This window comes from Triticum dicoccoides, chromosome 6B, assembly GCF_002162155.2.
Source record: "Triticum dicoccoides isolate Atlit2015 ecotype Zavitan chromosome 6B, WEW_v2.0, whole genome shotgun sequence".
Classification (NCBI taxonomy): Eukaryota; Viridiplantae; Streptophyta; class Magnoliopsida; order Poales; family Poaceae; genus Triticum; species Triticum dicoccoides.
The window spans coordinates 432,113,062-432,135,440 of record NC_041391.1 but is presented as its reverse complement, the minus strand read 5'-3'; the positions used below and the strand labels follow the sequence as shown (position 1 = coordinate 432,135,440).

Sequence of the window (22,379 nt, the reverse complement as noted above, 5' to 3'; positions counted from 1 at the left end):
CCCTAGCCTAGTCGTCAGCATCGGGATCCAACCCCTTCTCTCGGTGTTGGGGCAAGGCGTATGGGGGTGCTTGTTGCGGCGGTGGACCTCGACCCGGCGACATCTGCAGCATCTCCCTCCCGTCGGGCTGCAGGACCTGTACGCCCAAGGTACGCCTCCTCCTCCTTCCTTTCCCCTCCCTACCAAAACTGCAGCTTGCTGATGTGTCGATTAGTGGTAGTGATGGATCTAGGATGAGGATAAACTGGCGAATAATCCATCTTGAACTGGCCTGCATGTTTGGTTGAGCATATATACGCAGTGTGATTAAATCTCACTAGCAGTCTACACAACACTTGATGGGAGTTTGAAAATAACAGCAACAACAGCTATCTAATCCTCCCGCCTAGCCTGCATGTGAGGAACGAATCAAGCCCTTGTGTCTGTCTCTCTCAATGTGTAAAGCAAGAGCAATCTCTCCCGCCTAGCCTAGGATACATCACCCGTCATGGATCAGCATCCCCAGGACGCCGCCGCCGCCGTGGATCCACTGCCACGCACAGCTCGGGCCCAAGCTATGTGCGCCCTTTGTCTGGATGTCGATCGGGGGCGACGTGAGGAGGGACAAGGTAGAGAAAGGGGGTCAGGTTAGCGCCGCAGTAGAGGTGAGTGAAGGGGCCGGGGTTGCGTCGCCGCCGAGATGCGCAAGGGAATCAGAGCTGTGCAAAGCGGATTCATCAGAGCACTTCGCTCCCGCTGCCTTTGGCCTGATGCTTAGATGGATTGATGCGTAAGTTTGAATCCTTTCATTTTTCACTTCTCTAATGGGTGGCTGATGGCTTAATGCTTTGATGGATCGATGCATGCTAGAACTGGCTGATATGTGCGTGTGTGTGCACATTTTTTCTTTTCATTTTTGGAGAGATTGGTTCAGCTTCTCTGTTTATGGATTTCTTCTTTCTTCTGTCTGTGTTTGTCACCCTGTTGCTGAATGATCTGGTGATTTTTTTTTTCTTGTGTGCAGAGATGTGATGTATGCACCTCATGGTACACATAGGGTTTTGATTTGCTTTCCTTGACTGCAGAAGATGTTATTATGATGAGCCAGGTCATGGTACACAGGCTAACTAAACAAGCTTCTGTTGTTTTATTGTTGGTCGTTCCCGTCCACTGCTGCCAACAGTCAATTTTCTGCAGGGTTTTTATTTCTTTCTTTTCCATCGAAAGCTCCTTTTTGCCACTGATTAATTAGTTGATGCATGTGGAGATTTTCGATACTAGGAGAACCAAGTTTAAACATGTGCAATTCCATCTATCTAGCATCAATGTCGGGTGAGGTTAGACTACAAGAAAGACTAGATATTAAGCTTGTTCATTCTATCTACACCTTTTGAATCTGAAGTCACTACTGTTGTAAATAATGCTACTTGAGTACCTGGTTGATTGGTTTTGTTTATTGTGGCATTGAGTAGCCTACTACATTAGTGGTGTCAGCTATATTTTGTAAGTTTGTTATCGATTCAATTTAGTTATTTGTGTGTGTGATTGAAAAATAATGGTTTACATATGAATTGCTATAGTTTTATATAATACTCTTTGATCTGTGCTGCTAGGTCTGCTACTGCGTGCATGACAACATGAGGTGTCGCAATCGGTGCGGTATGCTGGTGATAGATTTTCTCGATTGTGATGCCCAAGCCTGTCTGCCGCAATTGTGTGTTCGTTACTGCTGAGGTTAGAAAAAGCATACATCAATTTTTCTCCTGCAATTGTACGGTCGTTTCTGCTTTAGTTTAGAAAAGCATAAAACTGAGTTATTTTTGCCTTTGGCAGACAGTCATCCTACTTCGTAGTAATCTTGTGCCTTTCGTATTTGCATACTAATCACGAGCCTTTCCTTCATAATGCTAAATTTTGAATTGCTTTGGCTCTATAATTTGTTTGAACTGATCATTTAAGAATTTCAGATAAGCGTATCCAGATCTTTTGACCCTTCCACGAAAAGGTGTAACATGGTAAATTTGTCGCAACAAGCAGCATGGCATTCTTGATAGCTTTTCTCCCTATTATGACTTGCATCTTTCTACCCTGCCCCAAATTAAATTTGATTGGGACTGTTTGATTGAATGTCAAATAAAGATCAACTTTATCTCTGATCGATTCATGGAAATGGAAGCTGAATAATATTCTGATTATTACTTGCATGCTATATTCACTGTTTTTGGTTTAACAACTTGCAAGTGTTTCTTTTAATCCGCAGAAAAAGGACTCAGGGTGGACATCTGCTATAAATTACCTAGGCCTGGTCATCTGCGTGAGTTGCATCTGTCATTTTTCTTCCCAGGTAGAACATTAGTTTTAATTAAAAACAAGGTAGAACATTAGTGTTCTCCACAGTTTGATGGGAACACTTTGACTTTCTGTAACCCCTAGATTTGGTATTTCCTGATGATTGCTTGCGGTTCTTCTTACTTTCTGGTATAAATAGAGAAAAATGAGGATATTGTAATTATTTTAGAATGTTCAAGATTTAGGTGTCCATACTGTGCTAACTATGGTCTGAATTGTTTTGGGGAATCATGATGTCATGTCGTGATTACACAATTCCAAGCTGTGGTTCAGAAGCACACTTCGCTAAAATACATGCAATCGTTTTTTTGGGTTTTCTTCTCACAATATATATACGTAAATCATGTAATTTGCAACCTTGGTAAGTGCACCTCGAGCTGGCTGAAACATGCCTGTTCCAATCATGAACGGACATGAAGGCAGCTGGTGGGATTTACTATTGCGTCTCGACCTACTCGGAGCAGGTACGATGAATCCCTTGCACTCTCACTTCTCAACTTGATTTGGTGTGCCTTTTGTGTTGATTTTGGTGTGATTTACTTTTTTACTTGTAGGAGAGGCCAGGCTGTGGCAGCCGCGGTCGTGGCGTCGTGCATGTGGCATCGACGCAGGTGAGAATACATCTATGGTAGTCTCGTGGGCCGAGCGTCAAGGTGATGGTAGCCGACCCTCCACGCCCCCTCTAGGGATGGGAAGTGGCGGGCAGAGTACCTCCCCCGCGCATGTCAGGTTGCTGATCCACCCCTAATTCCATTATACACTGCTACATCTTATCTGTCATCTACTCACAACATTGCAAGATGTGGCATGTCCTAAGACGATGAGATTACAAAGATTGAGGTGACAGAATCTAGCTGTGTCATGGGCAAGCCGGTTGGCACCATTGTGACATGACATCAGTCGTGTGCGTTAAAATCACGAACGACGGCGCTTGCTTTCATAACCTAATATACTTCTCCCACATGGAAATTATATAAGTATGGTTGTTTATAACTGTATGCACTGGACATGTGTTCTCTCTCAGTAATGTGCATGTTTGCTCCATTACTCATTTACCCATTCTGGTAATTTTTTCTCTGAGTTTTTAGTCCACAAACCAATGTTTAGTCTCTGGAAGAAAGTCAAGGTATTATGACGTGTGTGTTTGTCTATATATAAACAAAGAGATATATATGTCTCATATCCTATAGATTTTGGTCTGCCTTTTTCTTTGCTTACGGAGATGCACCTGATTAGTTTGTTTCACCTGTTTGATAAATAGTATTTTTCACAATATAATTTTATTTCACGGTGTCTACTCAACGAATTGCTTGTGAGTGTGTGTTTTCACAAATGTTGCAGAATAAACTCCCAACTAAATCGTTGGATATGTATATAATTTGCAGAGTTGCAAACACTTTCAATTTCAACTGTGTGGTGATCAGGACATTCTGTGTTGCTTGGACAACCGAGCTAAGACGGCGATGCCACCACCTACTTGTATCTGTACAGGAACTCCGGTGATTATTTCTGTGAGTGCCTAAATATATATCCTCTGCTCTCCAAATGGTAGTGTTTGAGGTTTTCATTTCTCCCCCTTCCAGTTCTGCTGAGCACCTTCAATTCCCCTTTCCCCAGCTCGAAGGAATTGGCGCCTCCGTTAGTGACCCCGAGTAGTGATGCAATGATGTATTGTTTGATCTTCTCCAAAGATTTTCAAATAGTTATACTTTGATTCAGAGCTCGTTGTGTTTTACTGTATATGCAGTTTGTTCTTATGAATTTCTCCGAGTAGGTAGATCCTTTAGGGTTACTAACTTACTGTGAACAAATGTTTTGTCTTGTTCGTGTAGTTTCCAAAAATGAAGAAGCTTGTCGTTCAACCGATGACAAAACACCTAGAGTACGTGCAAAAATTACTACTTCCTCATTTACAGCAAACTCATTGATACGACAAAGGCAAAATTTTGGGTGGCAAGGTATATGATTAGATCATGTGTAATCTTCTAGATGCATTTTTCTATTCTTCTATTGTGTTCTTTAGACATGCCTCTTTTTGTTATTTTACATCAGTTAACTGAAGTTCATATTATTCCTTTATCTGATTGTAGCTTCAAAGTTTGATTACAGCAGAGTCATTGATACAACATACACAGTTTGTGAATTTACCTACTACTACGAGTTACGTCATATAGCAATGTTTTCTTGCCTAGAAAAATATTACATGAAAGGCCTAATGTCTTGTGAATGTGTATAGTAGCTACGAGTAGGTGGTCAAACTGTACACCTTTAAAGCATGAATAAGGTGCTAGCTTATGTGCTGCAGTTGCTTTGCATTGTTCAGATGCAATGTGTTTTCGCTCAGCGGGAGCACTTCTTCTGATTATTTATAATTTTTAGTTTGCTTCTTATAATTTTAAGACAATTTTTGCGACTTGGAATGTATAGCATCCCCCTTTTCTCACTGGAAATGACATGTAAGAACAAACCAGTTCCAGTTCTGGCATAGTTCTGATGGTTGAAGTGTATGTCTATATGATTTAGTATATGCATGGGAGTACCCGCTAAACGATGAAGCATATTGTGTCGTGTTAGCTCCATCTAGCTTTATTATCTTGAATTCTGTATCTAGATTTTGTATGTTGTATTCCCTTTCACCGCGTCTACATACTTGATGAAGCTTTTTTCTGATTGCAAAGTATGTGCAAGTCAATAGTGAACACTCTATATCGTTGTTCCAGAAAAGCAAGATTCAGCAATTTCCGCAACATTTCATGTCCGTTCCATGTAGTAGTTTTTGCGGAATTATATTGATGATTTCCTTTTACCTTCATATTTGCTTAGTTTTCTTAGCAAACACAAAATGCTTTGCGTCTTGAAGCATTGATAGAAGCGAACATAATTCATGATACAAGCCTAATACTCTGAAAATATTTTTACGGTTCACTATTCCTATGAGGGGAGTGAGTGGAGACAGCCATGAGTGGCTCAACATGTCGAGCAGCGGCCGCCTATGAGGGGAGTGAGTGGAGACGCGCAAATATGTGTGGTGGAGGGGCAACGGAAGCTTGAACGGAAGATTCGTCGCCAACATCGAAGAAATCTATGGCCTGATCGACCCTAAAGCTCCTGCATGGACATGAAGGTGTGTCATTATTAAGAAGTCCAGTCTTTGGAAACTCAGCAAGCTAGGAAATTCTCTCTCGACAATTTTGTATGTACTTGGAAGCATTGCTAATTTCTGTCAACACGAATGATATCTGGATTATTTATATAGCTACCATGCGCTGAACAAATTGTTGGATTAATGTAACACTCCTGAATAGATTGGTGTGTGGGCCATGTCATTTCGTTTGGTTTACACTACCATAATCATTTTGTCAGTGTCTGATCTATTAATACTTATTTGAGAGAAAATGCTTCCAAAATGTTATCTTGACAGCAACATTGTAGCTATTTTTCTCCGGCATGTATGATAAGCATAGGTGTCAATTTTGGATACATGATAGATTGTTAGCTGTTTTGATTCCATATTTTAACGACTATTGAGAATTATGATGGGCTTGTATTAGAGGACTAGATTGTTGCAAATGGTTATGGTGTGAATCTGATTCATACTAAAGGGACTCTTGTGGTTGCAGGTGACCGGGGGCAGATTGCCGACATTTGCCACACTATGGGCAATCTATGTGATGATCTGCTCTCCGCAATCGAAGCCAGGAATGAGCGGCAAGATCTCTTCGGGAATGGCTGATGAGGAAGAATTGACTGCGGGGGAATGGTGGATCTAGGTGGAGTTCGCTTTAGCCAGTGAGGGACGAGCTTTAGTTGTGTAGGGGAAGGGAAGCCACGTGCATGAGTCAGACATAATAAATCGGCTCGAAAATGACTCTGTTAGTCCAGAATCTCGTCTTGGACGACCCATATGGTGGTCTGACATTCGATCCGGTGTGAAAGTGCCTCACATAGTCATGTTTCATGGACTTCAGATGTGGGCCATATTCACTGTTCAAAAGAAGCATACATAGATTATTAGTGGCCTATGTGTGTTGGGCTGTAAATCCCGGGGCAACTTGATGGGAGGGATAACGAGCACACATGTGCTCCAACACATAATAGAGTGCATATAACATGGCTTTCTCACGACTTTATGCCACTAATAAGAAGTCCTTCCATTTTAGATCATGAGTTGATGAAATTTATTCCTCAATATATATGATAATTTAGGATGTAACCAAATCTTTCATTTTTGACTTTAAACAAATCGTACTACATTCTTAGATAAATGTGCTTTGAATAAACTATTTTTTATCATAGGCATATTTAAACAGTTGATCAAGTCTTCGGTCAGCATCACATGTTCATTCGATGGAATGTGACTATGTCACAATCTTGGTGCAAAAGTTTGCCTTGAAAACTAATTGTATAGACAGATGTCACCCTGAATTCTTATCTCTCACACGGCGTTTGGTATCCTTTTATAGGGCACATAAGTTATCTATTACTCCATCCGTTTTCAAATATTTGTCTTTCTTGATATTTCAAATGAACTATAACATACGGATGTATATAGACATATTTCAGAGTGTAGATTGACTCGTTTTGTTTCATATGTAGGCACTTGTTGAAATCTCTAAAAAGACAAATATTTAGGAACGGAGGGAGTACAATCTATGAGATGGCCAACTGGAGAAGTCATGGGACGTGGGTGAATAAAACACGAAGAAGAAAGGATCGTGGGAGAGGGAGGGGGAGAGAAAGATGAGGAGATTCATTTATCTATCACATCACTAGCATGAAATATCTTCACATGTAAATAGTTCCCTATACATTTTTGTTAGCGTATTTCTCGGTGTACATATACTTTATTAGCCCGTGGCAACGCACGGGCATTATACTAGTAGTGCATAGTTAGCGATCGCACCGCACGAGGGGAAAAGCAACGCGATTGCCGATTGGGCAGCCCTCTCTCTCCTGTAAAAATATCTCCTCTTTCCCCCTCATCCCACCTCCCTCTCGGCCGCCTCGTCTTCTCCACCTCCGCCTCCACCACAACCGATGGCTCCATGCCGGCTGTGAATAGTGCGAGCGAGCGGGGCGATAGGAAAAGAAGAGCGAGCCCTTCCCCCTCCCCCCTCCCTCAAGAACCCTAGCCGCTGCCTCCTCCTCCTCCCGCCTCAGCCGCCTCCCGCCTCCCCTCCACCCCTCCCGCATCTCGTCCGCCCAGAGTGCGGAGGCGAGCTTCTCGACGACGGTGGCGCTGGCTCGAGGCCGGGGAGCGGCCGATGCGGCCCTCCTTCTCGACGACGGTGGCGCTGGCTCGAGGCCGGGGAGCGGCCGATGCGGCCCTCCTTCTCCGCCATCACCGATTCTCCTGGCTGTGGTGATGGCAGCGCGGCGGAGCTCGTCGTCGACCGGCGGGCGGCACCAGGCGGCGGCGCGACCATTAGCATCGGCACCAGCGCACGAGGTCACGGGGCGTGAGGAGAGGGAGGGGATAGATGCGTGGGCCGTGGGGAGTAGGAGCCCGTGGTCATGGCGGCGCAACGGAGGTCGTGGCCGGGCCCTTGTCCCAACCGTCAAGCCATTGGGGAGGTGAAGATGGTGATGGCGGCAGTAGAAGCGCGCGGAGCAGCAGAAACATCATCCCTCCTTGCCTTGTTCTTTTATCTCTTCCTAATAGTTTGTTGGTCGAATTTATAGGATTCTTAATCGGCAGATCAGGAATCACCTCCCCATTCAGCTAAGCTACATGTCTTTTGCTTATATTTTGTCCTTTCTTGTACTTACATCTCATGCTGTGTGGATTTCCTATGGCTCAAGTTTGTTGCTGCGCTCAGGTTTCAGCAATTGCTGCACCTGCAAATTTGGGGTTGAGTGTACAGTTTACTTTCAGTCAAAAGCTATGCTATTTTCAGCACAAGATATTATATGTGGTCTTTGACAGATTTGATTGATTTTGGCTGATGTACATGAATGACAGTGGATGGACAAGGATTGAGGGAATGTAGAAGCGGCTTCGTCAGCGTGTGTCGAGATTCTTAGCGAGCAGTTCCTTGGACAAGGATTGAAAAATTTAAGTATGTACTTATTCCTGTGTGCAGATTACCATGAACAAGACAACTGAAGGTTAATAATCTTCCTCTTATTTTGCATCCTTGATTAATTTATAGCATTCATAGTAATACCACATGTATACAGCTAATGTCTATTTGTTTGTTTCAACTGACACTTTCTTGCCGGCAAGCAACACTGACCTCAGGCATCTACAACTCATTGCCTTTGCTTTGTTGATTTATATAAAAAAGGAATTTCAGGCTGCCATTTATGTGAACATTTTTTCTGTTGCAGATTTTACCTGCTCGACAAAGTCCAATGAAAGAAGTACAATGTATCATTGATTATAGCTAAAGGTAAGGATCGTCTCTCGCCACAAGATATTATTTATGTTCTTTGACAAATTTGATTGATTTTGGGTGATGTGAATGGATGATAGCAGATGGACAAGGATTGAGGGAATGTAGAAGCGGCTTTGTCATCGTGTGTCGAGGTTCTTAGCAAGCAGTTCCTCTGAGATGGTTTCAGGTCGCTGATTGTTTTCTACCCTATGCACACAAGATGTCTCCCCTTTTATAGTTACCGCTTGGATAGGATACGTGGAGTTCATATTCTATCAGATTTTATCCCTGAGTAATTTGGTCCTAAAGATGTCAGGTTTAAGAATGTGCCACTTTAATGTCTGTTGTGCGGCCTCGGTTACACATAATTTGTTCCTAAAGATGTCATTTCAGAATGTGCCACTTTAATGTCTGTTGTGCGGCCTCTGTTACACATAATTGCACTTTTGTCCTTATGTCTTCGATTTTGCTTTCAGAGGTTCTTAGTGCTAGAAATATTATTGTTCCAGATTTTAGCTGTACTACTCATGCCACTCTTTTTTTATTGCTTTGTAGCTGAAGGATTAGTGAGACTGTTTGGGCTGAATTCTGATTTTGTAGCACTTATTCCATGTGAGGCAGGTAGCATATTGATATCATCCAGAAATAATAGTGTCATCTCAACTTCTAAATAAGAATCTAGCAGATGTGCCTACTGGTTTATGATGGCACCGTAAATAATAGTGACATCTGTTTTGTATCTTGCTTGTAGTGTCCAGATTTCCAATTTTGTTGCTATATCTTTGGCGGTGAGTTGATATCGATTTATTAGTTCTAGAGACAAAAGAAATTTGAAAGCGTGAATTTTATCTAATCCATGTTGTGCTTCCAACTTTGAAGACTGGAGAAGATGTAATTCTGTTTGACCTCTCTTTCATTAATCCTTTAGGAAATATATATGATGTAGGAGAGTTACACTATCAAATGTTTGGAATTCTTCTTCCATGTTGAGATGGGATGCATATAGTTAATGACATGCTTTTGAGTTCATATAGACAGTTCATCATAGAAAATGCACCGCACTGTATTTTCTTTATATATGAATTTAGAATACATCATTACTATTTTATCGATCATTCTTACTGGTTTCTAATCATGATATTTGGCATTCTCTTGCACAAGGATGTTGTGGTATGGTAGTTCTTATTTTTTGTGAACCGATTCTATCGTGCTTCTACTTCTACGTGTTTGTTGATGATTGAACGGAGGTTAGATTAGATTATTGCCATGGTAGTTCTCATCTTCTTTATCTGAAGTAGTAAGTTTGTTTGATGTTTTCTAGCTTTCCTTCGATTATGAAAATTCCCAAAGAATGTCCCATTGTCACTTCAAGGAGTAGCAGCTGATATTGGTGCTTCCACCTCCGCGTCATGCCCGGGCCGAACTGCCACACCCCCTGGTTCTCCACATTTTCTCTTTGGTGTTTTATACATTCAGTTATATCCTATCTTATCCAGTATGTCTCATATCTTAGTTGATTTGCAGTTTGTACTCTACTTTACAAACATTGTAGAAATATTCTACTAACAGCTTATTTTCTACTGTTTGGTTGTTTAAACTAAGAAATTAAATCTGGACCCGTACAAATCTTGAGTAAAATATATGCTAATTAGTTCCTCTTGTTTAATCTATTCTAGGATTGGGCACTACACATAGAGCTAAAAAGTTACATTGCCATTTTGAGTGCAAACAAACAGGTTAGGTGGTGTGTACCTTATTTCAGGATCAACAATCGGTGAATTGGATCTAAGGTTTGAGTTAGTACTGAGCATTGTGTATTCTAGATGGACTAATTGAGTGTGCTAATTGAACCATATTCATGGTGTTAGTCTGAAGTCAGATTATGCGATTCACTCGCATTAATGCCATTACTATTGGTACATTAGATGAATTGGGAGAGTTAAGTTATGGGCTTCTTGCCAATTACATAAAAAAGGACAGACCCAGTGCATAGAAGCTCCCACACAAGGTGGGGTCTGGGGAGGGATTATAGGAACCTAGTCTTACCCCTGCAAAGTGCAATGCAGAGAGGCTGGTTCGAACCCAGGACCTCTTGGCACAAGTGGGGAGGACTTCACCACTGCGCCAGGCCTGCCCTCGCTTCTTGCCAATTACATGCCCACAAATTATACGTTGTGACAACTTTTCTCTTTATGACGAGCATGTGATGTCGTAAGTTTCCTTTGGAGGACGTGGGGTCATTTTCTGTCTATTAAATATCTGCTTTGTGCTTTTGGAAGTGTCTAGCAGGGCCACAACTTATGAATGTAGTTGCAATAATGCACAAGAACTTCTTGTCATTAGTTAAGAAAATAAACTATGGGTCATTTTAACCACATCATTTCACCTTTTCAGTGTCAGCTAAGGTATTCTGGTTTCTTGAGGTGGTTTGACTATTTGAGTTTCCATTGGTTACAGGTGTGTATGTCCCTGATGACATGTTGCCCAAAATCAACATTTGTAGCTTCTTTATATATGGCTTTCTCTCTTTCCATCATGAAGTTTAATTGATTTATATTCCAAATGGGCTTATTCTTACAATCCATTCCTTGCTAATTTAATTTTTATTTTGCCTTGCTGGTCTTGAATTTATACTTTTAACTTATTTCTGTGTGCTATGCTTCTTTGACTACATGTAATCCTCTTCTGTCCTTGGTTCAGATCAAATGTGGAGTCCACTTCTTTCCTTGGTTCAGATCAAATGTGGAGATGATGTTTTTTTTTCCGCTATGACTATTATTTTCACCTTGGTGACAGTCTCACGAATCCTCTTTCCTTTCTTTTGTTGATGTCTTGCCTCCTGTGTACTGATAGAGGCATATAACAGATGCATGTCTCGGATTAGAGAACTATGATTGTCCATCTATTTTATATTTTTCATTTACCTCTTACGAGTAGTTTCCCTAAGTAGAAAAAATGCATTTTTCAGCCATATTGCTTTATTATCCTTTTTTGTGGGAACAATACGAAGCCACACTATGGTGTGCTCTGTTCCCAATTTTACAAACTGGCAAGTTGCTGCTTGATTTTGTTTCTTTCAGATTTTTGTGTGCCTTTCTCCGTTAGAATGTTTCTCCTCAACGACCATATCGATCTGGCTGGCGTTCGCAACTGTGATTTTGGTTGAACTGTGCATGATCATCCCTCTATTCAAATTGTTGCTTCTCAAGGATATTTGCAAACCTATCAACTCAAGCAAACTATGATTCAAATTTCGTGAAATGCAAGTATTTCTTCTGTAATGGTAAAATAGGAAGAATGCTTAACTGGGATGCTTCAAGCAGGTTTCCTGCTTATCACCCATATGAAACCTAACATATGATTTTTTATTTACAATAATATATATGCATTTTCCTATAAATATTGGGGAAGTAAACTTCTGGTGCTTTAGAAACAACCCTGCACATATATATCAGGTGACGTATTGGCTTGCAGGTATGCTCCGGCTAGGTTGTTTCTTCTCTTCCTTAGGCTATGGTTGCAACCGTTGGCTGCTATGTTGGTCTTGATGTATTTGCTTTTTTATAAGCTTATAGTTTGAAAAACTGTATACAATGATTCCTAATTTGATGCCAATAGCTCGTGTGAGCATCCACAGTGATGGGTTCTTGTGCGGATTATTAGAGGCAGCATCACCGTCGTGGAGTACATGTACATCAATGCCGATGGTGCCGGCAGCAACGACACAAGGTGGGCGATTTGACCAGCGCAACATTCTTGTAAGAAAGATTTATTCCTTACAATCCAAAGCCTCTCCTTAAAAGGTCCATGACCATGATGATCTTTCCCTCGCTTAGTTCAGTGATATATTGTTTTGCTTCTACTTTTGCCTTTTTCACTCAACTACATTTTACTCAAAATGACCATAGATAATGTTTTTTACATCTTGACCAGATTTGAGGAGTTGTGCGCAGTTCTGAAACAATTAAGTTGTGCTTGGTGACACGCCTCATTTCTGTGGTTGAATATTTGGTAATTAGATACTATAATTTCCTTTACTGGGTACATGTGAATATTAGTTCGCACAATTCATTTGGTAACTAAAACTTTTAATTAGAACTCCATTTTATGATATAGTGTTACCATTTTCTCCCTTGCTGTGGAAAGCCACCAGCTTCAGGGAGTGCCAGGCTTCCACACAGCTAGAACAGACGCCACCTTTGGCAGGGAGCGTGAGGATTTGGCTTGTCGATATGAGTGATAGCAGCGCCATGTGCAGATTCCGCAGATTCAAGCTGTAACGGAAGCTGCCAGGCTGCCGAGATGAAGATGGAGCCGCTGTGGCGCTGCGCCTCCAAGCTGCCGGGCCGCCAATATGCAGTTGGAGCCGCAGTGCCTCCGAGCTGCAGTGGGAGCCACTCCCCCGTCAAGCTACATCGTGATCCGCCGCGAAGATGGAGCCTAGCGTGAGCCGCCTCCACCAGGTGCTTTCTCGAGTACAGTGGGGAGAGGAAGAGGATGAACTGGTCGATGGAATCAAGGCTAACAGTCCACCACGTGGTTATCTCCGGCGTTATATGTCCAGACTCCAGAGTGTGGTTCTTTGCCACAATGGCACGGTTGTAAATTTATCTTTGGTGCTAATTTGTACTTTATGTAACTGGTATAATCTTTATTGTTTCATCAAATTTATTCCCACTTATCTTAATATAAGAGCATCTACAACCACAAGTATCAAAATCCTTCTCTAAAGGTCCACAGACATGTTCGAATGTGTCCGCAAAGAGTGATTGATTAACACACAAAAAATGTTTCCACAATCGGATACCCCATTTGCAAATCATCAAATTCATGCAATTACATGTAACGTAAAACTATTCTAAATTTTCGCCCGTGACCGTCATTATTGTTTCGGTAGTGTCCATGTCCAACAGCTGGTTGTGCTCCTCAATTGGAGCTTTTCAATTCCATTTTTGAGATTGAGGTGAGGGTTTAAGACCCCTCATAACGATTTTTTTCTTTTATGGTTGGGTGGAGAGGAAGTGCGGCCACAGCGTTCGACCACCAGACGGATCGCACCACCTCCAGGGAGGCAGTGGCGACGCGCCTTGCACCGGATCCATGCGCCATTTGGGTGGACGCAATGGATTCCTGCTAGATGGAGTCCGAGCGATGTTGGGCAGAGTCTTCCCGAGATCGGCGAAGCATAATGCGAACAACCATCTCCTCCTAGAGGCCGCGTGGGACGAGTTTCCAGTTAACGGATCAAGATGCATTGGATTCGGATTCGCCGTCCGCCATGCCGGAGATCACCCGAAGGGAGTTTGGGGCGGAGGGGAAGTAGAGAGGGTGGGGTGGAATGGAGTGGAGTGGAATGCAGCTAGCGTTTCGTCCAGAGTTCAGGCAGGTTGAGTATATGTGGGATCGGGTGCGCCCCGGTGGGTGGGCAGGATACGACGTGGCAGACGCATTCCCATATTCTCCCCGGATATGGACTGGATATGGAGGTTGTCGTCCAGTCTAGGCATTTGAGCCGTATTTGACATGTTCGGTTGGATGACAGTTTTGCGCCCGGGTAGTGGCCAGGCAGCCCGCTCGGATGTTTGGGCGGATATGTAGGATCCGGCTGTAGATGCTCTAATGCAGGGCCGTCCTCTTTGAAGTGCTCCAGTTTGCCAGAAATACAGTAAACCACGGGGAAGGAGATTATGATAGAGTTTTGTATTTAGCATAGAGGCAGTGGAGTAATTTCACATGGTGAAAATAGGGATAAAAATATGAAAATCATTAAAGTAACTAAAAGGGGCATATTATCTATAGGAAAAGGAAAAGCATGGAAAATCATCTAACCCAATGTAAAGAGGGGCAAATTATCAAGTGTCCAAATAAAGCGTGAACCAACCTATGGTTGGATGGTTAGAGGGGGGGGGGGTTCGGTGACCCCCCTCACCACCAACGACCAAGTGATCGACGATGGAGGGGGGCCGCCGATAGACGATGCCTGAAGGATTGGCTCTCTTGGCGCGGCTAGAGTTTCTGGTTGCTTGCCTCATAGGAAAGCTAGGCTTAGTTCATAGGCACGAAAAATGTTAATCTTTTCAAAAAAATCATGATCGATTCCTTTGAGCTGGTGAGTCCAGCGCCCCTGCGAGTACATGTGTGACGCCCCTGATTCAATAGGACTTCTGTTTGTTTATGTTGTCCTCTATTTGCTGTTGCAAACTCTTACCATGATCTCCTTATCTACTCATCATAGGCGAACTGCTGTGTCGCAAGCACAATAAGCCATACGAGTATATTCATCGCCCATGCAAAGTAAGCTCAATCCGAAAGTTCAAAGGCAATAAATACATCTAAAGCCAGGAAAGTTTATTCTCCGTGGTAAGAGCTATATTACTCTTCTCATTCCAACAACTCTCACAACAACTTCTAAAAGATATAGCTTTATACAATTTAACATAGGTGAGCCTTGCATCCATTACTTAGATGAGTTTAGTCGCCACATTGTGTGGGGCAACACAGTTAAGCTCTATGACCATATGTTCGTAGACTGCAAAAGATCATCCGCAGCACCACCACGCCTGATTGCTACTATGTGTGCCACATGACAGAAACATTTGCAACAGACGACAAAATAATGGTAATCCTTTGCAATTGCCCTGTCAAATTTCATACATTAGCATGGTATAAAATGATATAGTAACTAACCTTTACTGTTATTTTCAATACTTTAGCATTTCATTTTCTATGGGTTCCCTTCTCCCACACATGGATGCTGACCGTGGTGAACTGCCAATCACTACTGAAGATGGAACTACCATTGTCACAGCCCGCTTTATCAAGGGTGTTGACAAAAGGGCCATCATCACTAAAGGCTGGAGCAACTTCTTCCGTCAGGCACACATGAACAAAGGGCAATCATATGCTTTCACCTTCAAATGCACTTCCAAGGGACTGCGCTTGATCGTCTACTCAATATAAACAAACTGCAAAAGCCCCTTGTAACTGCAAAAGCACCTTCAAAAGCCCCTTCAAACTACAAGTTATATATCGTAAAAAATATATCATTAGAAACTTCAAATCGTATACTTTCTAATGGTATAAATTTTAGACTATACAATTCATCTTATGTTGGGCAAATTATAGATCAAGGGATAAGCACAAGCCTTATAAACCTGAAATGAGGTAGTAGCATTCTAGTGGCAAGAAAGTCATCTTCCATCATGCCCCCAAGCCTTGTCTTAATGATCTTTGAATGGGAAAGCACTCGTTCAACTTTTGGTATGAAACCCATAGACCATAGTAACAAGCAAACAAAGCATCTACCAATCAAGTACATATGTGAATGTGCAAGTATGTTACAAACATTCTTACCACTCTTCCACTGAATGAATATTTCGTGTAATGTTATGTGAGAAGTATTTGCTGAATTTGACATCGGAATTATTTATGTAAATCTTTTACTTCTGGAAGGAGAATGTACGATGCTGTCTTTCAGATCTTTCAAAGCAGCAGTTCTTTGGAGCTAACCATTGCAAGTTTCCATCTCTTAATGGAGCTGGGCAAGGTGAAATGTTCTCTACCCCTTTCTCTCTCTTTCTGCCACCTTCGTGCAAGTTGACGTGTCCCTTGTCCCTCCATTTGTCTATCATGGTACTTTTGACAATGGGGAGATAGATTCTGGCCTGCTATGTTAGCCATTCTCATTCATATCCGTTAGCAGAGAAAAGCCACTGATTTGGCAATGTTTCTTTTTGTTGTGTAGCATGACTAATATTCACTTAACTACCCAAGCAGTGCTCCTTTTGTGGTTTACGGGAGCTCCATTTTATCATTACTATACTACACTGATATACCACTAAACTGTAACATGTAAAAACCTATATGTTGTTAAGTTAGTATATTGTCATTTCATGGTTCATCTCATTTTGTGTGCTTTTGATGTTAACTTGCAGCAATATCCAAGAGTATATTTGACAAATTTTGGTTCCCATCCAACTCTAGTTATAGTTAAAGAGGTAAAGGATGACATAATGTATTAGATGTTTTTTCAACAAACTATGTACTGTTGTATGTTTTATACTTCTATTGGATTTAAAAATCTAACATGCATAAGTAATTTCCCATTTTCCAGTCATGGTCACCATTTCTCCTTGGCAACAATGTAGCTTCTGGTGAGATTGGGAGAAACACCAGTCGCTCAGATCATCTCTTTGATTCTTTGGTAAGCTGGTATTAGTGTGCTACATTATTTTCCTATGTTGTATTCATATTTGCAAATTTTGTTTTCCTGCTTATGAACATATTTGTCTTGAGTTTCCCTGCTCTTATTGGACCAAGAAGCATATCCTCACTGTATGTTCTTGGGGCCTGGGTACTTTAGCCTATATTATGCCTTTACAGGTTTTCTTCTACTTTTGTTCTTGTCCCCTAGCCACTTGATTACTTGAGTTCCTTGAAGACTACGTTTTACTGTTGTATTATATGTTGGTAAATATTTGAAGTGTGAATTAGGAACTATCTTTTGGATGTTAAAGACTATTTTGCAATACTTATTATCATAGTATTTGGCTTCCTCATTTTTCTGTGTCCGAAGTATCTGATTCAGTTTTACCCTTCTTTAGAGATTTTCTTTGTTGACCGAGGCTATGGTTGAAGCATCGAATGACACAGGTGCTAATAGTGGGCTTAAGGTAAATCCCTGATGGTCTCTAACTCCAGAGAATATTGGAAAAGTCCACTTCTCAAACTTAAACTTCCACAAATGTCCACTTTTAAGTCACAAACTCAACTGTCCGAGTTGCGACTTGAACTATCCTGTCCATTTTTCAATCACAGGTGGTTTCAGTTGACGCAGATGCCACATGTACGCACATCAGTACCATGTCACTACCATGTCATTTAACAGATCAGTTCAAGTTGACTGGATGGATGAGTCTAGGTTAAACCACCGAAAGAGGCCTACCCCTGATCCACTTATCCTCCCAGAATCTAATAGATTTGCCATTCCCCACACTAAATGATCCAAACTGAACAAATTTATCCTTAACTTTCATGAGGCCCTTCCAAAAGTGAGAGTCCGTTGGTTTGACTTTAATCGCCATGAGTGATTTTTGCCCCAAATACTTACTTCATAGGAGCGACCGCTAAATTTCATCCTTGCTTAGCAGCTTAAACAACCATTTACTCATAAGTACATAATTTTTTACTAGTAATTTATGAATCCTGAGGCCACCCTGGTCTTTAGGGGTACAGAAAGAATTCCCATCGTGCTAAACGATCCTTTCTCTTGTGCTTCTGGAGAAAACTCCTGCTTGTTGTCTCCAAATGGCAACAAAAAAGTTTATGTTCTTTAACTAAGTCTGAAACGTGACTATGTTTAGCCAGGTCCCTAAAACTCTTGCTATTCCAAAAAATCCCTCTCATTTCTTATTATTCTTTCATTTTGAGAACCGCCAAAGTAAATGATACCTAATAAAGATAACCTGAGGGTGTACCTCAAATTAGGAAGGGTTACACTATGCGTTTTTCTGTTATGGTATCGCATTCCTTGGCAGTACTATAGAAACTTTGCATCTATATTATACATTTCTTTGTCTGTCGTTGGGATTTGAAGCTTGTTCTGTTCTGTAATTTAGCATATAGAGAACATGGTGCTGTTCCAATATCTCGTTCGCACACTTGAGGCTGATTTTATACCTCGTCATATTGCATATAAAGGTAAAAGTGCCTGTCAACTTAACTGTTTTACATTCCTGTGTATAAGACAATATATTCTTAAACATTCTTGTGATTTTGTTGCAGAGTCATTAGACTGGGTGATCATCAGGGAATCTGTTTTAAACGTGCTTCTGGTAATACCTACCTACATCTGTAATTTATAAAAAGTAGCTTAGCTTTCTGGGCTAAAACTTTGTTTGTTGTTTCATTGCCTCGTCATATTTTGTTGAAGATTTTTTTTTACCATTGACATAGTCACAGTTACGTGAAATATTGCAACGTCTGTGTTATTTTATGACATTTTTGGAATCCCTAATATTCATTAACAGGGATCGCGAAAACTGGTATTCAAAATGTTTGTCAAGAACTGCATATCACTTCTGAACCAACATCAGCGTGAAATTGAAGATGACATATCTTCTAAATCAGCATCTGATTTAGATTCTTCCTTAACCTTTTCATTGCTTGAGTTTGAAAGAGAAGCGCTTATATCCGTGAAAAAACTTTTCATTATGGTGAGCTATACCATTGTGTTTTTGATCATACACAGATTGTGTGAAGTGCAGATGCTAACTATTTCAGTCTTTTTTGTAGGTTATAAACCTTGACTTGATTAGGAAAGAAGCAGACAAATTGGGCCTGACTTCAAGGGCTGATGGCCTCAGGTTTGGTTCTTGGTTTCATTTGCTTAAGAATGTAGCCATTGTGCCTGATATTCCATTTCCTTCTCTGTAGGAATCCTATCCTGGAAGTTATTCTAGAGGAGCTAACTTACAACACAATCTACTTATCCCCATTTCTTTTGGTAACTGCAAACCACTGCATCCTTCTGGCCTCTTACTCATTTTTCATGGATATCTTAATGTTACCATAATGTTGAACTTGCACGAGAAACTGAATTGGTGGTTCATTTAAAGCTTGTTGTAAACCCACTCAAAGTTCCTAGTAAAGCTTGACAATTTTTATTTTATTACGAGTTCGCTTGATGCCAGCTAAAGATAGGAAATAAAGACCACATACTAAATTAGAATAGCTGACTTTACTTGAAATCTAGTACTCTAATGTTCTGTTAATTCATCAATCAGTAATCCGCACATGTGCTGGATTTTCCCCAGGAAAAGGAAATGTGCACAACCCTTAAGCTTCCGCGTACTAGTTGCTGAGATAGAAGAATAAGATGTCTCCGTAGCTTTATAGTAACTGCACAGTCAAGCATAATGCCAGTTAAATTAGCATTCGTTGTTACACATCTATAATTAATTTTCCTATTCCCTGTGTGATGTCCCTGTTGTATAGGGGGATTCCTGTTCTTTTTTCCAAGATCATGCAGGAGAGCTGCATGCATCAGTAATAAGATAAAAGGAGTTCTACAATGTCATTTGAAAGGCATGACCCAAAGAAAAGACACAACCCAGAAAAAGGGAAACACACAGCCACCTAGGCAGCCTGAAACGACCTAAGGATTGCTACCACTAAAATACTTTTGCCGACGGCCATCCATGACCTCAAACACAATCGTCCTCACCAGGCCACACCCTAGTCAATTACAAGTATAATCTGTAAGGCATGGGAAGCAGTCATCCACCATGGGAGTTTGCAGCAACAGCCAAAGCACTGCACCATCCGGCTATGACCTCGGCAACTCTTGTACAAGCATCACGGAGGCAGCAGCAACTTTTTTCTTTTGGAAAAGGAGGATATACCTCCGGCCTCTGCATCTGGACGATGCATGCAGCCATTTTATTAATTATTCACAAAGACCATACAAAGTAATACATCAGTAACCCTGAAGCCACTATCTGGCAACACCTGTTGCTATTCCTACCCCTTCGATGAAGGTGTGCTGAATATCCGGGCCGAATACCAAACAGACATTGCACCAAACCCTAACATCTAAAGTCGGATGCCCCAGCCCAGCCACACACCGGGACTGGGTCACACACCGGTCCGATGCACTCTCAAAGATCACCGCAGCCGTCTTCCACCAATCCCTCTCTAGAGCAAGCACTAACGCATCACCATTGCCAGGCTGTCGTCGACGCCACCACGGTGCCACACAGCGCCACCACCCTTCACGTATCCATCCACACGTGCCCGTTGCCGAAACTCCGCGGCGCCATGCCACCGAGATCCGCCGCCGGCCATGAGGTAGATGTAACACCGCTTGTCCTCTTGTCCCCTCTAGCCAGCGGTTGCTCCAAAACGTTGCCCCCAGGAGGGAGAACGACACCGCATGCGTCATCATCGTCCGATCCGGTAGACCCAGATCTAGGGTTTCCCCCGGAACACCCACCACCTTCCCATGCTCACCGAAGGCGACACCTCCATGAAGATGACGCCGCCGCGAGCGTCGCTGCCGCCCAATCCGGAGGGATTTGGGTTTTCATCCCGGTACACGAGCAAAGGAGGGAGGCAGAGGCGGAATGGAGAACCTTGACGGCGCCTATATGTAGGGGACGGCGCCCGCTGGCGTCGCCCTCGTCGTGGCCGGAAGATCCGGCCTTGGATTTCTTTGGGCTCCACACTTCCCCATCCCTTTCTTCAGACGCGGCACCGACGACCAAGGGCAGCCGGAGACCAGATCGTGAGGCTTGGATTGGGACGGCGTCAGATCCGGGACGGGTGCCCCCGAGGCCACCACGCCCGCAGGCACCACCCGCCACCAACTTGCCGCCCGTGTGGCCAAGGGGGGCGGCCAGCACCTGCAACAGCCGCCGCCTCGGTTCCAAGTCCCCCGTGCGCGGCAGGGCGGACAGTATCCTCACCGCCATCTTCTCCGATGGCCGCGCGGCGTTCCAGCGACCCCCTCCGATGGCAGCCACTCCAACCACGACGCCTTCAAGGACCGTCACCAGCCTGTCCAGCACCGTCAAGACTACCAATGACTAGCCGTGGAACCGAACGGATAGAAGAGAGCCGGCAGTGACGAGGGTTTGGTGAGGTGGGAGAACGGCCAATGGTTTGGGAAGGGGTTGAGGCAGTGACGGTTTGCTTCATGGGTTTACAAGTTACCCTAACATTGGTCGTTTTATTTTTGAGAGCCCCTGTTTAAATTCCACCGAATCTATACAAATCAGCTAAAGGTGACTGACTAGAGTTAAGGTCTCAGTAGAGATCTGATATGCATATTACTGACTACTTTGATTGCTTTGCTTCATGAGTACTACTCAAACTTGCACAAGAATGTCTTAGTAATACCCATGATTGTACTTTCCAAATTCCTAACTTTTATGTCTTGTAAAGCAATCAAACCAAGACCTATGATGGTTAAGCAGCTACTATGTTAGTGTTTTGGGTCTTCATGTGGTTTTACAGGTAAAAGGGTGTTCCGGGTCAGCTGTACGGTTGAAACTGAAACTTGTCTCTTTTATTTTTGGTCATTTATATGGAATAGCTGTGCTTTAGCAGGCTATACACTAATAGAAACAGCACCACTATTGGGTGCAATAGCTGCCATAGCTATATCAGCGGAACTCCATGCGTAGCTGTGATAGATAGCTATTTAGAAAACTACTTGGCAACTAAACTGTTTGCCAATGATTGAGTAAATTGCACGAAACCACCACTTTGAAGGCTAGGTTTGCGATAAACACTAGGATACATTTTCTCGACAGAAAACACCACGTCTTGCGTATTTTTTTTGCAAAAAACACTGATCGGCGGATTTGACTCGATTAATCATGTTTATGACAGACTGGGCCTGCTAGTCAGGCTGATGTGGCACCACCTAATTAACGGCGACGTTGGCTAACGTTATCATCATGTGTGGCCCCGTGGGGTCCACCTGTCATTGAAAGAAAAAAGGAAAAAAATTTGGTGCTCGTCAACCTCCTGCCGCTGGACCAATTCGTCCAGATCCGTTGCTGCTCGCCGCGGCCGCCGCTCCTCGCTGCTGCTGCGCCGCGCCCGCTTGCTACCGCGCCCACTGCTCGCCGCGGCCGCCGCGCCTCGCTGCTGCCGCGCGTGCTGCCTGCT

General features: G+C 42.7%; 1 protein-coding gene and 2 long non-coding RNA genes across 19 annotated transcripts in view; all 3 read left to right on the top strand.

Moving 5' to 3' along the window:
- Positions 1–2,825: 2,825 nt before the first annotated feature.
- On the top strand, positions 2,826–6,151 carry LOC119321967. 4 transcript variants are annotated; one of them, XR_005155316.1, is made up of 5 exons: positions 2,826–3,057; positions 3,714–3,839; positions 4,161–4,286; positions 5,272–5,452; positions 5,949–6,151. It is a non-coding gene; the product is annotated as an uncharacterized LOC119321967 (long non-coding RNA). The 4 variants fall into 4 exon arrangements; XR_005155315.1 differs by having other exon boundaries at positions 3,912–4,286; XR_005155317.1 differs by having other exon boundaries at positions 3,714–3,996.
- A 1,141-nt stretch (positions 6,152–7,292) lies between these two features.
- On the top strand, positions 7,293–13,424 carry LOC119320361. Of its 14 annotated transcripts, XR_005154956.1 has the most exons (6): positions 7,293–8,720; positions 8,807–8,892; positions 9,261–9,326; positions 10,027–12,463; positions 12,639–12,716; positions 12,822–13,424. It is a non-coding gene; the product is annotated as an uncharacterized LOC119320361 (long non-coding RNA). The 14 variants fall into 14 exon arrangements; XR_005154954.1 differs by having other exon boundaries at positions 7,293–8,179; positions 8,291–8,720; positions 8,807–12,463; XR_005154955.1 differs by having other exon boundaries at positions 7,293–8,387; positions 8,659–8,720; positions 8,807–12,463.
- A 2,376-nt stretch (positions 13,425–15,800) lies between these two features.
- LOC119320044 (negative regulator of systemic acquired resistance SNI1-like) overlaps positions 15,801–22,379 on the top strand; it is an 11,515-nt gene continuing 4,936 nt past the window's right edge. Inside the window, exons 1-9 of the mRNA XM_037594191.1 lie at positions 15,801–16,251; positions 16,640–16,702; positions 16,819–16,908; positions 17,309–17,377; positions 18,323–18,404; positions 18,489–18,538; positions 18,734–18,919; positions 18,999–19,069; positions 19,140–19,209. Of these exons, the coding sequence (XP_037450088.1) occupies positions 16,162–16,251; positions 16,640–16,702; positions 16,819–16,908; positions 17,309–17,377; positions 18,323–18,404; positions 18,489–18,538; positions 18,734–18,919; positions 18,999–19,069; positions 19,140–19,209 (771 nt within the window). The 5' untranslated portion in view covers positions 15,801–16,161. The remainder of the gene's footprint in view (positions 16,252–16,639; positions 16,703–16,818; positions 16,909–17,308; positions 17,378–18,322; positions 18,405–18,488; positions 18,539–18,733; positions 18,920–18,998; positions 19,070–19,139; positions 19,210–22,379) is intronic.